This window comes from Glycine soja, chromosome 12 (genome assembly GCF_004193775.1).
Source record: "Glycine soja cultivar W05 chromosome 12, ASM419377v2, whole genome shotgun sequence".
Classification (NCBI taxonomy): Eukaryota; Viridiplantae; Streptophyta; class Magnoliopsida; order Fabales; family Fabaceae; genus Glycine; species Glycine soja.
This window is the reverse complement of record NC_041013.1, coordinates 42,622,901-42,638,488: the sequence shown is the minus strand read 5'-3', so window position 1 is coordinate 42,638,488 and position 15,588 is coordinate 42,622,901. Positions and strand designations below refer to the sequence as shown.

Genomic DNA, 15,588 nt, shown 5'->3' with positions numbered 1-15,588 from the left:
AATTGTATGAAATTTTGGACAGCCTTGTTTTGAGCCAAAGTGAATTTATTATTTATTTAGACATGTTTTATTATGATGTTAGAAAAATGAATGTAAGTCTTTTACCCTTCTGAAAGACTGGTATAAAAAAACTGTTTTAAATACTTTTAATTAATATTTTAATTTTTATTTCTTTTATTATTAATACATATATATATGGGGTAGAGGGTGTCACACATCTTCATAAAACAACATTGTTAATAGAAGTAAATAATTACCAAATAAACTGCTAAAAACAAACCAGATGCTTTCAACTTTCAACCTTAAACACAAAAATCTGAAGCCAAAAATGGTTGCACAAATCTCGTTGCAGTAAAAATAGTCTCATTGGACATGGGAACATTTTAAGTTCTTTCAAACAAACTGAGGCAGGAAAAAATTGGTCCTCTACAAAGAATTGCGTTGAAGGGAGTTTTTTTATTAGAAGGGAAGCACACAGAAATAAAGCACAACAAAAACCAAAACCTCCCGGGCCACATTGCAATACTTACAAAAGAAGGACCATGCTCATACACCTTGGTGTTCATGCTTCTCACCAGAAGCATCCAAAGCCAAAACCTCATCACCTAATAATCTACATAGTTTCTAAATGTTCTCTGAACACCTTCAACATATTAGAAAAAGTGACAATGCCAACTAAGCTACAATCATCCTCAATAACCCACAAGTAGTTCACTCTATGTGCAATGGCCTGGATCATCACAGCAACAAGGGAGCTCTTTGGATGACACACTATAGCCTCGGCCTTCCTCACCATCCTAGCCGAGTAGCTAGATGACCTTGCCAACCTTCCAGACCTAGCTGGTGTCCTTGTTGTTGACTCCTCATCGGAGGAAGACGAGGAGGATGCCAATTGTGAACTCTCGCAAGATGACAAAATTGTGAACTCCTGCAACATCTTCTCCAAATTCTTCTCCTTCAACCTTGCCTTGACCACTCTCACAAGATCCTCAGGAGGGCCTCCACAATCAATGTAGGCCATTAGGTCCCCCGCAGACAAGGTGGCCATGGCGGCCGCGACCGTCTCGTCGCAACAAGCGAGAGTGAAGGGTGATATCTCTCCAATGAAAGTGCCATCACTGTCCACAATGGCAACAGAAGTTTGCTGGGCAAGGGACTTTGAGATGGCTCCAACTGTAGAAGATGCAGGGGAGTAGTAGTCAATGGCAAGCACATCAGAGCTAATGATGCCAAGAGAGTCAATAGACAAAGCAGGAAGTGGAGTGAAGACCCCAATGGAACCAAGAAGGAACCTAATCACATCCTCTTGAGTCAACCAACAGAATTCACAACTACTATGGCTGTTGATTGTTGATGATGCCTTCTGATGCTGCTGTTTCCTTCTTGAAACTCCACTCCTCTTTGTTGGCAATATTGGCACCACAAAATTCTGTGCACCTTGTAGGATAAGATCAATAGCTTCCAACAAGCTGAAACATCAAAATAACAAAGAGCAAGAAGGGTTAATCACCTAATTCTTCATCTGCACTACACACTAGAAGTCTAAAACACCAAAAAGAAACAAAATTTAGCACCACCCAAAAACAAAAACAGAATCAACAAATAAAAAAATTAAAACAGTATTAAAATTTAAAGCAAAAGAGAATCACTCAACCTTGCCTTATTTTTTCTCTGTTTTGGTTTTTCCAAGGTTTCTTTTCTTCTCACTTCAACTAATCTCTCGAGATATGTTCAGAATCTAAATCTAGATATTTTTAAACACACATAAGTGTCGGAATCAAATTAAGACCACATGATCCAAAACCCATTCATTCACTCTGACTCTGACTTAAACCAACACGCCTTAGGAATCAACCTTACATTTTACTTCCTCAAATATAATATGCCTTTTTCCTTTCATTACAAAACTTACATCCATGTTATTAAGTAATCTCCGTGCGTCTCAATTAAAATAAAAAAAACTTCATCGTGATGGCTCACAAATAAAAAAAAAATATTTTAAATCAGCGCTGATCACGAAGATGAAACTCTAATTTTGATGAAGAAAAAGAAAAACAGTAAAAATACCCACATGATCAAATATCACAATCATTTATTATTTTAAAGTTTCAACCTCAATTTCATTAAATAAAAAAATGAATTTTAAAAACTAGTGTCCAACCACAATTTTGACCATTACATCAAGATTTTTGGGCTATCCAGAATCATAATTATGGAGGCATCAGGCACATTTTTTCCAACAATTTCCCGCAATATCAAGTAATTGAACACAACAAAGCTGCGACCACAATTTTTTTTTTATTGGATCATCATGTTATTTGGATAAAATAGTCACTAATTTGGTCGATTATGACTTGACCGATAATTAATCACTGTTATGAAAAATCTAACAGACCACTCTTAATGAAATCTCTCCATTCAATGCATTCAAATTTAGTTTCAATTGGACGAATGACACATTAATGTCGACATGTAAAAGCTTAAAAATATAAAATTTACGGAAGGAGTAATAAAATCTCGATTTCAGGAGATATGTTGGATGATTAAGAGAGAAGAAAAAGTCACGGGTTCTTTCGACTAACAAAACTAACATTTGGGCATAAAAAAAAAAATCTCCGTTTCCAGAGAGATTATGGTAAATGTTGAGTAAGAAAAGGAAGAAGGTGGGAGCACCTAGAAGAAGGTTGAAGATGCACAACGAGATTATGATCCTTAGGGAGAATTGAGGAAAGTGGTTCTTTGAGAGATTTAGAAGGAGACAAGAGATTGTCCTCTCTGCAAAGGTAGCAAATAACATCGACCATGCACAGTTTCCCTACGCATCGACCCACTTCATTCTCGAAGCTCCACACGCTGACGTGGGTCTCGCCGTCGGAGCTCTTGAGCGCGTCTAAGGCGTCGGCGACGGTGGCGGCAGCGGAGAGCGACCTCAGCGGTGGCTTCCCAAGGCAGAGGTCCGATACATCGCGCGCCAGAAAGCTCACTGCCATGCAAAGGGTGGATCTCCGGGGAGGTGAATGCTGCGGCGGCGCGTTGTGATAATCTCGGTGGCGGCGGCGGCCGTGGTGTTTGTGTTGGAGAAAAAATGATGGAGAAGAGAGTGGGTATTTATAAAGGAAAATAAGGTTGTTTGATTAAGAAGTGTGAACTGTGTGTAACAGACAGATGGGTACGGAACTAAGGTACAAGTGGGGGCTCTTTGGGTTTTTCCTTTTAGAAAATAAAATAATAAAATAAAAGAAAATAATTAATGTAGTACTTTTTACACATTGGACTGAAAGCGTGTTTAATATATTTTCAAGTAATACTTGCTTTTTATTATTATTTATTAGTTTCTTTGTTTAATAAAAAATGTCGTTAGGTTATTTTATACAAAATATTAATAAATAAATTAAAAAAATAATTTTATAAAATTAATCTTATTAAACAAATCAAAGGAAGTAATATCAATACTAGATTCAAAAATTAAAGTGATATTTATTAGGGATTATTAATTAAAAAAATAATTAATATTATATTAAAAAATTAAATACAACATCTATTTTAATTTTTTAGATGTGAAACTTATTTTTTAAGGAAATGAATATCATTTTATTAAAAAGTATACTTGATTAACTAAAGAAGTATTTAGAAAGTAGTAAATGGTTTCTCTTTGAAAAAAGAAAATAATCTTTTCAATATGGGTGTTATGAGTGATGGGATAGCATTTAACAGGAACAATACAAAAAATTGTTGAGAGTGGATTTGATTGTGTAAATATCATTTAAGAAATGAGAGTTTAATACTTTTATTCTTTGATATGTTAAAAAAAAGACTCAATAAAGGAAAAAAAATGAAATCGGATTTAGAATAAGAGTTTTGATGTGAAATAAAATGTATTTTAATTATTTTTTAATTATTCAGCGAGTCCCGAAGATTCACTAAATTTTTAATTAGATGTTTAAAGTTTTTTTTCTTCTTTCAATTGCTTCCCTAAACTTGTATTTATTTATTTTAATTAGATCCAACAGGGGCTTAATTGAAAAGTAAATATACGAGACTCAATTGAAAAAATATATATGTCATATTAACCTCAATTGAAAATAAATTATTAATCTCTACACATAGTATTCTCTCACCTCTAAGTTCTAAACCAGTATTCTTAGGTTCTTTAACTAGTTTAGGCAGGCATAAAAATAATGGCATGCAGAATTTTATAATTTTTAATTAGATTTTTCAATTATTTATCTCTTTTGTTTCAATTCGGTCCTAATTGTGTGTTTGTTTTTAATTAGATCTGATGGAATCTAATTAAAAAACGAATAAAGGAATCCAACTGAAAGAAGAAAAAATTTAATAAGAGTTCATGAACCTACAAAGTAATTAAACCTAAAAGATATGTTGATTAATTCACTATTTACCTATAATAATTCAATTCAATAGATTTATTGAAAAAAAAAACATATGCCAACAAAGATTAATCCAATTAATTAAGATCACGTTCATATCTCACGAGGAGTATGTTTGAATTTGAAGTAGAAAAATCTAAAAATATGTTTGAGAGTAAAATCATTTTTTAGATTACGTTTGATTAGCCCCTCAAACTCAATTTTGAATAAAACTCAAGATACTTTTGTTAACTTAATTTGCTAAAAGTATATTTGAGAGTAAAATCATTTTTGAAGAAATTCAACATATTTCAGCTAGTTTTTTTACTAATTGAAAAACTTGTTTAACTATTTAGTAAACAAATTTTTTTAATAATTTTTACTGTTTTTTGAAACAGTACAGTGGAGTCTTTTAAAACAATAACTTTTAACTTTTTATATTTTCTTCTATTTATATTCTCAATATATTTATTTAATTTTTTAGTTATTATTTTTAAATAAATTATGATTTTATTATTTTTCTATCATTTTATATTTATCAACTATCTTAACAGTTAATTTTACTAAATAATTGTAATTTAATAAATTAATTTTAATTTTTAATTTTTAACTACTAACTAACTTTTTAACTAATTTGATCGAATATAACTTAAATAACATTATAAAATTAGTTTAGACCGAGAATATTCAAGACCGTCTATATAATTAGGTAATTAAGGCCAATGCCTTAGGCCTATTTTTTAACCGTTTAATATACATATAATAAACTGACTTCATGGTTTAACATTACAAAAATAATCAGGCATGTGTAAATATTGTTGATATTTACAAAACTTTGATGGTGGGTTGTGATACACATATTTAATTACAAAATATGTTAAATCATATGATAATAGGTTACGATTAAATGGTTGTGTGAAATTTTTTATACACAATAAACAATGTATAATCCCTTTTTTCTTAATAAAATATAATAATTTGTTGAAGTCTTGAAGACAACTATACAGGAGTATTTGGAAGAATTTTTTGTAAAAATTACTTGAATTTATAAAACTGATTTACAACATTTTTATTTTATAAATTAGTTTTAGTATATTTCAACGAGTTTTATGTTATAGGTTTTTATTAAATAAATATTCAATTGAATTATTTATCTAAATATGTCTTATCCAATAGTCATAGAAAGAAACATTTTGGTCTTCTTTTTAATTTTATATATCACATGTATTTTTTATTGAATATAATTTTATTCTGAGTCGGGTAGTGATAATTTTTTGGATCTCTAATTAAGCTATATAACAATTCCGTGACGGTTATTTAAAACACTGGTATTTTAGACTTCCTTTGCAGAAGCGATCATGGCTCATGAGAATACTTAACATATTAAAACAACCATTATATTTTACCTTTCTTTTTTGACACATAGTTTTCCAGTCTTTATAGTACTTATACTAATTAATTAGCACAGTAGTAGCTAATTCAAAATCAATTTCGGGGATGTGTTGTTTGTTGGGCTCTTATTTACATTTATTATGGCAACTTTTGGTTCTCTAGATCCTTCCTTCATCATTCAAATCTCATCATTTTCTAGTGGACATACTTTGGCAAGGAAAATAAAACTAATATAAAGAAAAGCACATAGAATTAACCTTATCTTCAGACATCCTAGTAGATAGATCCAATCCATTTCGATCTTGTCCAAGTGCTTGTTAATTTAACTTTTCACTTATTTATTGTTTTCGGTTTCTCTTTTTACTTTAGTCATTGCTCTCAAATTCAAACGTCATTGTAACTTGGAAGATACCAAGAGATCAGTTATTGTCGGATTATAAAAAAAACGTCATATTTATTTTAAAAAATTAATTAATTTTATTAAGTTATGTTATTTTTAATTAAAAATAAATAGTTTATTAAAATTATTTTTTATAATTCAATATCAAACATAAAAATCTTTTATTTTATTAAATAAAGAATATTTCAAAGAAAGTTTCATTAATTAAGATAAAAAATAATTAAAATTTATTTATATTCTTAAAAAATAAAAGATATATTCGGGCCGCAATGAATATTTCAATATTGATGTTTAAAATGTAAAAAAAACATTGAAGGTTCTTCTTAGTGCTAAACATACAATTGCATCTTTAATTGCAGTGCACTTTGCTTTTATGAATTTAATTCAGTGATATGTACATTACAGATGCGAATAATCACTGAAAACATAAAGTTCTGTCAAAAGTCTTATTCACAATGAATCCTAAAATGAACTAATAATTGCAAAATACACGAATTCAATTGGTGTGACACGACATCTACGTTAGGATTAGGCACGGAGCATTGATGTCAAGATCAATGTCTCTCATTTTTTTCCGATTCCATTGTCTATCACTCATTTTTCTTTTACTATACAATGAGAATAGTGAAGTTTGAATTAAAATCACAGGCAAATTATTAAAAATTTTCACCACCACTAAATCAACCTTATGAATTATTACTCCGATGGTTTGAAAATGAATAAAAAAAAACTCTGATGATTTGAAAGTAAATGGGGTTTCCGTCCTATCATTCTTTACAAGATAATATACTCATAAGTCTTTTATAGTATTTTTTAATATGATTATTAATAAATTATTTATCAATATGACAATGTTTATATATTTTAATTCAAAACAACTTCTCTCGTCGTAATAAACCTTTTAATTTAAAAGAAGTGTTTAAGGTTATTATATATTTAATAATTTAAAATTGATTTTATTAAAATAAAAAATAATTTTGTCTGTAGTAAAAAAAAAGCTATCAAAGAATGTCAAAAATCAAGATTACAATTAAATATATATCAATGTTAAATATTTAAATAAATAATATTAGGTATACAATATTTAAATGATATATTTATTTCTTTTTATGACTTTATTCATTTTATTTCATATGTCAGAAAAAAAAGTATATGTTTATTTTACGAATACAATTTCTCCACTCAAATTATTGAATTTATATATGCGGTTGTAGGATCGCCACGTGGTCTGAAGGGACGCGCTCATCGAATTCGATTGTCTGGAGCTATCTCGTTTTCTTCGAGCGACGCGTTTATCTTTGTCTTGAGCTATGTCTACACCATCATCATTCATTAGTAGTCCCAAATATAACAAACTAAAAAATAACAATGTTATTTTATTTTCATACATTAATTTTTTTTAAAAAAGTATTTCATTAGGTATCTAATATGATCGAATCTTACATGATCGAGATTCTTCTTTTTCTACATAAATAAGATTTATTTGTTTATAACAGAACAAAGCCTATATACCATATTATTCCTCAGTTCATTAACAATATATTGAGTAGCAGAGTGAGAATTGTAGGAACTAGCGTAGGAAGTAACAGCTTATATCAGTCATCAATTCATTAACAATACATTGAGGAGGCAGAGTAAGAATTGTAATGACCAGCATATAAGTAGACATCCTAGCTAAAGCATGAGTAACTATATTTATTTGTGTCTGACGAAACAAACACTAACGAGTTAGAATGTGTTTGTTTTGGCTTCGATTATCGAAATTGAGATTCATCCCACATAAAAAATTAAGCATGCTTGCAAGTTGAACAAATCATTTTTATAGTTAATTTGAACGTGACTTTCGTTCAAGTTGACATTGAATCCAAAGTTACTTCTCTCTTATTTTTCCGTTAAACATAAATCAAATTACATTAAATTTACTTTTAACTAATCTCTAAGTTTACGAAATTGAGTTCAACAAATTTTACTTTTTTTAACTGACATTGAAACATACACTGAACAGTAACAGTTAAATGTAAATTTATATTTTCTAAATGAAGCGGTTTATTTTTTATTTGTTGAAGGAGACAAATGTGTTGCTTGGATGAAAACCGAGTATTGAAGCGATAGAAAGTATGAAGTATGAAGATGATGACAAACTAGCTGACCATGAAAGATAACACAATCTTGTTGGAAGATTATTCTACTTATTACACACTAGACGAGAGATTGCATTTGTAGTACAGTGTTTGGTAAAAAAGTGGAAAAGGAATAAAAATATGAGAAATAAAAAAGAATGAAAAACAATAAAAGATAGTTGAAAAAGAGTTAAGAATAATGCTGTTTGGTTGAAATAAAGAAGTGTAAAATAAATAAAATATTTAAACTAAAGTGATTAGGAAAGTTAAAAAAAAAGTTGATAACTTTTTTATAAAAAAATCCTATTTATTCAAAATAATTGATAATGTTAGAGGTTAGACTAATTGATGAAGTTATAAAAAATGATTGCATGTGATTATCACTCATTAATTACATGATAATTTAATGGACCGTCAATATTTATGTTACATTATGGGTTAATGTTGTTATAAAATAAATTAAATTTATAAAAGCCAAAAAAAAATTTAAATAATATATTTTATAGGAGCTAAAAGATTATTTTTTAAAAATAATAATAAATGATGTGATAAAAATAAAGAAAACATAAAAAGAATTTAATTTAAACATACTAATACTAATAGTGTAAATTTTTATATTATTATCAGTTATAAATATCATGTATAATATTAAATATTAATTATTGTATAATTATTTTAAAAATCATATTTAAAATATTTCCAGCATAAAAAGTTATGAAAAATAAATTCTATAAAAATGTCTACGAAAAATTAAAGATGCAAACAAATTACTCCAACTAATTTTAATTTGTTAATTTTGTCAGCTAATTAATATCACAGTAGTGTTAGGTGAATATTCCAGCTTCTCAGTTCCCATCACTGTAGTCGTCATTCTTGTTTAATTGAAGGAGGCCGCTTGTTGAAACCTGACCCTTCGCGACCCGCGAGGGTGATAATGTGCTGCCCTTTCATAATGCATGAATTCATCTTAGGGCAAAACCAAAATTTAGATTACTATAATATATACTACCACTTTTGTTAATTTTTTATGCATCTTTTAAAAAAAATGAGGTGAAAATATAGAAATAGACTTCGATTCAATCCAAACATACATAATAAATCAACTATTGATCAAATTTACTGATGCAAAAATAATGAACCAAAAGCGATGTTCACAGAACATTTTTTGTAACGTTGTCTGCATATATATGCTTCAGGGCTAGGGGAAAGAAAAAGCTGTGTCAAGCTCTATATTGATGGCTCCACCTATTTGTATACTCTTAATTTTAACAAAAAGGTTAAGCCGGATACGCTTAATTTATTTTATCATATCAAACATATATAAAGGTAATTATATTATATGTATTATGTATTGCATATAGATGTAATGCAATTAAATTTATTATGTTATATACTTATATTATTACGGAATGAGTACACTATAACGAATTAGAAGATGACACATGCTATGCTTTAATCAGCTAGTATCACATACTTAATCTTAAAGTTTAAGAGTTTAAGCAATTATAGTGCAAACAAATCTTATTTTGCTACAAGGATACTAATACCTAAAAAAGCCAAGATCTGCAAAGCCAATTATGTTGCAGTACAAAATAAAAAATAAAAACCCAAGATCTGCAACAATTTTTTAATGGTTAGCTATATCAACATAATTGATTGATTGTCACTTAGTACTCTTTCTTGCAATTTGCGCAATAAAGTAAATATAATTAAATATTACGGATTTGCATAACAAAGAACAGGTTGATCGAACCTCAGCAATTGCAAGTTGTTTCAAAGTATATTTGCAATACTCCATAAAAACTAGTTAATTTCCACTTACTACACTTTCTTTCAATTTGCAAAACAAAGCACATATACAAATATTATGGATAAAGGAAGAAGTGATATACTTTAATTAAAACATGGGTTAATGTGACATTATATTTCATAATTGTTTCATTTTGTTACTTAAGTTTTAAATGTGTTATTTTAATTTTATATATTTTCAAAATACATTTTAGTTTTTTTTCAATTTTTTGTTAGAAATATTAGTGTTCTAATAACTTTTAAATTTTAAGATGATTTAATGTCACTTTTATTTCATTATATTTTAAAATTGTTTTGTTTTGATACATTATGTTTTAAAAGTTTTATTATGATCTTTTATATTTTTGAAATGTATCGTTTTGGTATTTTTTTTATTTTATTTCTCATTAGAAACATTAGTCTCCATTAATGTTTTAAATTTTAAAATAGTTAAGTTAACATAGTAGTGACTAAAAATCGTTATTATCTTTTTTATTTGAAAAATTAAAAATCATTAAGTAAATGAAGAAAAAATGAATTTAAACCACGAACAACTAAAATATTCACTATCATATCATTATTCAATTTAATCATTTAATAACGATAATAATTTCATTTACCAATTATTTTCAATCACAATGAATAAGGTCTCTTTCTCCTTCTGTCACTCTACCTCTCATCATCAACCCAAAAATATCGTTGCCTCGCCCCTGCTTTCGTCTCTGTTGCAACCTCTCTATGTGGGCAGAATTGTCATCTCACCTAACGACAATAGCCATCTCGTCGTTGTTGTCGACAATAGCGTGTTGACGAAGGCGAGGAAGAAGACCGACAACTCCCAATTGTGAATGAGGTTTGATCGATCATAATCATCTTCCATGAAACACACCATTCAACCTCTCTTTGCGCTGCTCGTCATTACTCAATCTAGTTGTAGAAGTCGGATGGAAAATTCCTTACCTGTCTGGTCCAACCATGCGCAACAATGGAGGTCTTGCTCGCAGACATCACAAAGAACCACATTGTGACTTCCTTATTTAAATCTGGGTTAATTGATGAGTTAGTATCATGCTTTTATCTTTCATCAAAGACAAATCTTCCACCGATCTCCCCTACTTTTATTTCCAATAACATAGTTGCATGAAATATTTTGATTTTTCAATGAGAAATATAAGAATTTTCAGTAGTTCTAGCGAGATTATCTCTTGATGTCGTTTGATCTGTGTGGTGCTACATTTTTTACTTTTTCAGGTCTGGAAGAGATCGGAGAAGATGATGATTTTTTTAGTTGTTTATTTTTTTAAAAAAATTAAATAAAGATAGTGGTGGTGTTTAGACGCCACTATGTAAAGTTAATTATTTTAAAATATTTAATATCATTTTTGATACTTTATGTTTTGTAGTTATTTCACTTTGGTGCATTAAGTTTTTAAAGTTTCATTTTGGTTATTTATGTTTTCAAAATGTATCATTTTGGATTTTTTTTTAATTTAAAAATTAAGAGAACTCTAATGTTTCTAACGAAAAATTGAAAAAATGACCAAAACGATACATTTTGAAAACATAAAAGACCAGAATAAAACTTTTAAAACTTAATGTATTAAAGTGAAATAATTGTAAAACATAATGAATCAAAAATGACATTAAATCTTAAAACATTATTAATCAAGATAGTATTAATTTTATAGTATATTATGCATGTGTGTATATATTTTTAATTTTAATTATGATACATTATGAGTGTAGATTTTTTTACAATTCCAATCAATTATAAATCACCTCATATATAACTTTAAACATAATTATTATAAAATTTAATGAACTTATGATTTATACATGACAATTCTCATAAATGATAGTGTAAATTTCATCTTTATAGTATATTATAATTAAATTTCATATTTTAAATATGTGAATAAAAGGTTATGTATTAATTATTAATGTAAAATAATTTTATACTATCATTCATTCAATTACAGATCAACATGTGAGATAAATTTATTAATTTTTATAATAATTATCTTAAAAATTATATCAACATTAATTTATATTTGAGTGACGGTAAAATTATTTTACATTATTAATACATGAACATTAAACTTTTATATTTTATATCAATCAATGATTAACGTGTATGTTTAGATATGAATTAAAAATGACTTTTGTCCTTCAAATATTGACTCGTATTAATTTTAATTCTTGAAAAATAATTTTATTGCATTTAGTTTCTGAAAATTTTAAAATTCTCCTTTTTTGAGTCCTTTATTTAACTTTGTTAATGTTTTCCGTTAAAATTTTACTACATAAGATGTTCCAACATTAATACTTTCATAATTTTTACCATTACCAATTGGTGTGTCCTACAAGAATAGAAAAAAGCATATTACAACCTCTATCATTTCTAAACAAGTACATACAATTAAATACATATATATTATCTATGTTGTTGGTAGAACTGGGTTATGAGAACAAATAAACAAGTGAATTTTTTTTTTCAATCAACAAAGATAGATATTTATATTAATATTGGGTACAAGAGATACCACAAACTCATAAACAAAAGAGAGAATACGAATATCCTACACATACTTACCAATGGTTATGTTTTATTTAGACCTCCCACCAAAGTGTAAATACAATATAACCATATGGCAAAAAGATTCCACTATTCTTCCTATCCTCCCATCAATGAGTTACAAGTGCATTGATTCTAACCTTTTGAGTCTCAATCACATTGTCTACAATAGGAGAAAATAACTTACATTAACAAAGAAAAGTAACAAAATTAAATATAGGACCTAAGAGAAAAAATTTGAAAATTTCAAACACCTAGTGTAAATGTACTTTTTCATACTATAAAAACATGTTCTGATTTATCCTAAATATTAATAATCAGTATAGTTTTTCCAAATTCAATATTTATCTTAATATTGATTTTAATTACGGAAATGAAAATAACAATTGAAAAGAAGAAATAGTGATTTTGGTTACCATAATATAAGTTTTATCCTTAATTTTTTCAATAATAAGCAACACTACCTTCTCTTCACATGCACAAACCAAACAAGGTGATAACGAATACCCTGCTGCAAACCTCAACTAGTAGTAACAACTGCTTCTTCCGTTCCATTACAAACAACTAATTAACAACGTTAATTTTTTAAAATGCAGTTGTTAATTAACAAAAAAAAATGTATAATATTGTTAGTCTATAAAAGATTCTCAATTAATAAAATAATTTTACAACTTGAAAACACTAATTATTAATAATTGAAATATTACTAATTATTTAGTCAAATCCGTACAGTAATTGTGCCAAAATAATAGAATTCTTTATGCGGCTTAGGCCAAAATATACGAAGGTAATAATAAATAAATAGAACAGATCGACCAAATCACAAAAGAATCGAAAGTACAGTTTGCTTAATTTACCAAATTTGTTTGTTTTGTTTTTCTTGTTGCACTTATCTGACTTTTGTTTGATAAGACGATATGTTGATTAACTGCTGATCGCGTATATATATAGGATCGATGCAAAAAGCATCTCTACGTATAATGGTTTTATGAGGAATATTCTCACGTGCCCTAATTAACTTGCACTACAAATCAAGTCAAAATACATAAGAGTTTGCAGCCAGTAATACTCATACCTTAGATATAGCACAATTGGTTGAGTCGGTCATTAATCAGATATAGCACAATGTTTAGATTGTAGTAGTAAAAAAGTTCTCAAGAATTAACAAGATTGTTCAAGGAGGAAAATTTTTCCAAACAATGACGCGTTAATAATCAAGCGACAGCCCAGCTAAGATCCACGTTTCTGGTTAATTTTCAATCCCAACTTATAATATAATCCGTTATATATTATTATGTGTGGTTACTGGTCATGATGACATGCATATTGTTATAGGAAAAAAAAACATGTTCAACCAACTTTAATTTATCATTCTAAAAAATTATCATATTTATCTCGACGTTTATATTTTAGTCAAAAAGAACAGTTGCTTATAGGAGTAATTAATATATATTCATAGTGTAAAACCAAAGACAAGTGTAGATATAATTAATTGTAATTTAAATAAACGTACTCTTACCTACAAGTTGGAAAATAGATAGACCCAATCGATATGACATTGATGACTAACCAGCTAGCTTGAACTCATGTATGTCATGATTCTCTGTTGTAATGAGGTATAAAAAATTGAATATATTAGTATTTGTATTTTGTTGAGCGAAAAGTTTGACAAAATGACAGCTATTCACAAGGCGTTGAATTTTCTTCGCACCTTTCCACGGGCTTTGTCGTGACTCGGGATCCTCCATTTAACGTTGGAGGAATGCAACATTTCTTCTTACATGTGCCAGCCGAGACTGCAAGAGTGGACCACTTCTTCTTTTACGACTGCTACTATACGACAAATAGATAAGTTTGATACTCCTTCCGTTTCAAATGAGTAATAGCTAGTTGGATTGGATTTGAAGTGAAATATGAACAAATAGATAATAAATGGATATCAAATTCTCTAGTTAACTTACTAATTTTTACAATTTATGAGTTTACTTATTGTTTGTAAGTTAATTTGTATATAAATTGTTTTTAGTAGACTTTATAAATTCTAAGTAAACTCAGGAGACTCTCGAGTTTATCATCGAGTCAGTAAGTTAAAAAATTAGATCAAAATGTAAGTAATTTTGAGTTGTTTTTTGTCTGTTTAGTATTCAACATATCTTTCTTTAACGTGTTGTTCCGAATAAAAAAAATTTCACATTTAATAACATTAAACTTTTGTTCTCTAATAACATCAAACTCTCAATGAGAATGATCTATCACTACTATAACATTTACAAGTTATCATCTAGTAGTGATACATTATTAGACTTGGTTATTTAAGTAATATAAAATTTATGATTTACTATTTATTTTATTATATTGTTGAAATGTTTAATTAGTATGTTATTTATAAATATTTTGTTATGATTTTTATATGAAGTAAACTCTTAGAAGTCTATGAGTTGAGTTCATGAATCGAGTTTACAGAACTCTCACAAGTTTACGTAAACTCTTGAATTTGATAACTTGTGTATAAATGATAAAAATAGAAGATAAATAAAATGAAAAGGCTGTTATTTGGATGAATAGAAAAAAGAAGAAAAGAGAGTAAATATAAATAAACAAATTATGTAAAATATGAATGACACTATATTTTTACATTCTAAAAACAATTTTATGTATTTAATGAGTGTTGTTGAATTGATAACACATAAAAATATTGAGTTTGTGAGGGAAGGTTTTAGTTTGATTTTCACAAAAAATACATCTTTTAAAATGAATAAAAAGATTTAAGTATAATTAAATTTTGAATCAATAATTAATCTCATGATTAATCTTTTAGTCCAATGGACCAAAACTTCTGAAAATATTTTGAAAACCTTAAAAATAAAACACTTCATGTTTCTAATTTTCAGATAAAGTGAAATCCACACCTACTGATTAATCAATAATTACGCGTGTTCAACCAAA

The 15,588-nt window shown here is 28.0% G+C and overlaps 1 protein-coding gene across 1 annotated transcript; it reads right to left on the bottom strand.

The window, feature by feature from the left end:
* Positions 1–317: 317 nt before the first annotated feature.
* LOC114379963 (CBS domain-containing protein CBSX5-like) lies at positions 318–3,103 on the bottom strand. Its single transcript, XM_028338821.1, has 2 exons — positions 2,674–3,103; positions 318–1,469 (listed from the first exon to the last, which is right to left on the bottom strand). The coding sequence occupies exons 1-2, from the start codon at positions 2,988–2,990 to the stop codon at positions 614–616; spliced, it is 1,173 nt and encodes a 390-aa protein (XP_028194622.1). The 5' UTR covers positions 2,991–3,103; the 3' UTR covers positions 318–613.
* Between the last annotated feature and the right edge of the window lie 12,485 nt (positions 3,104–15,588).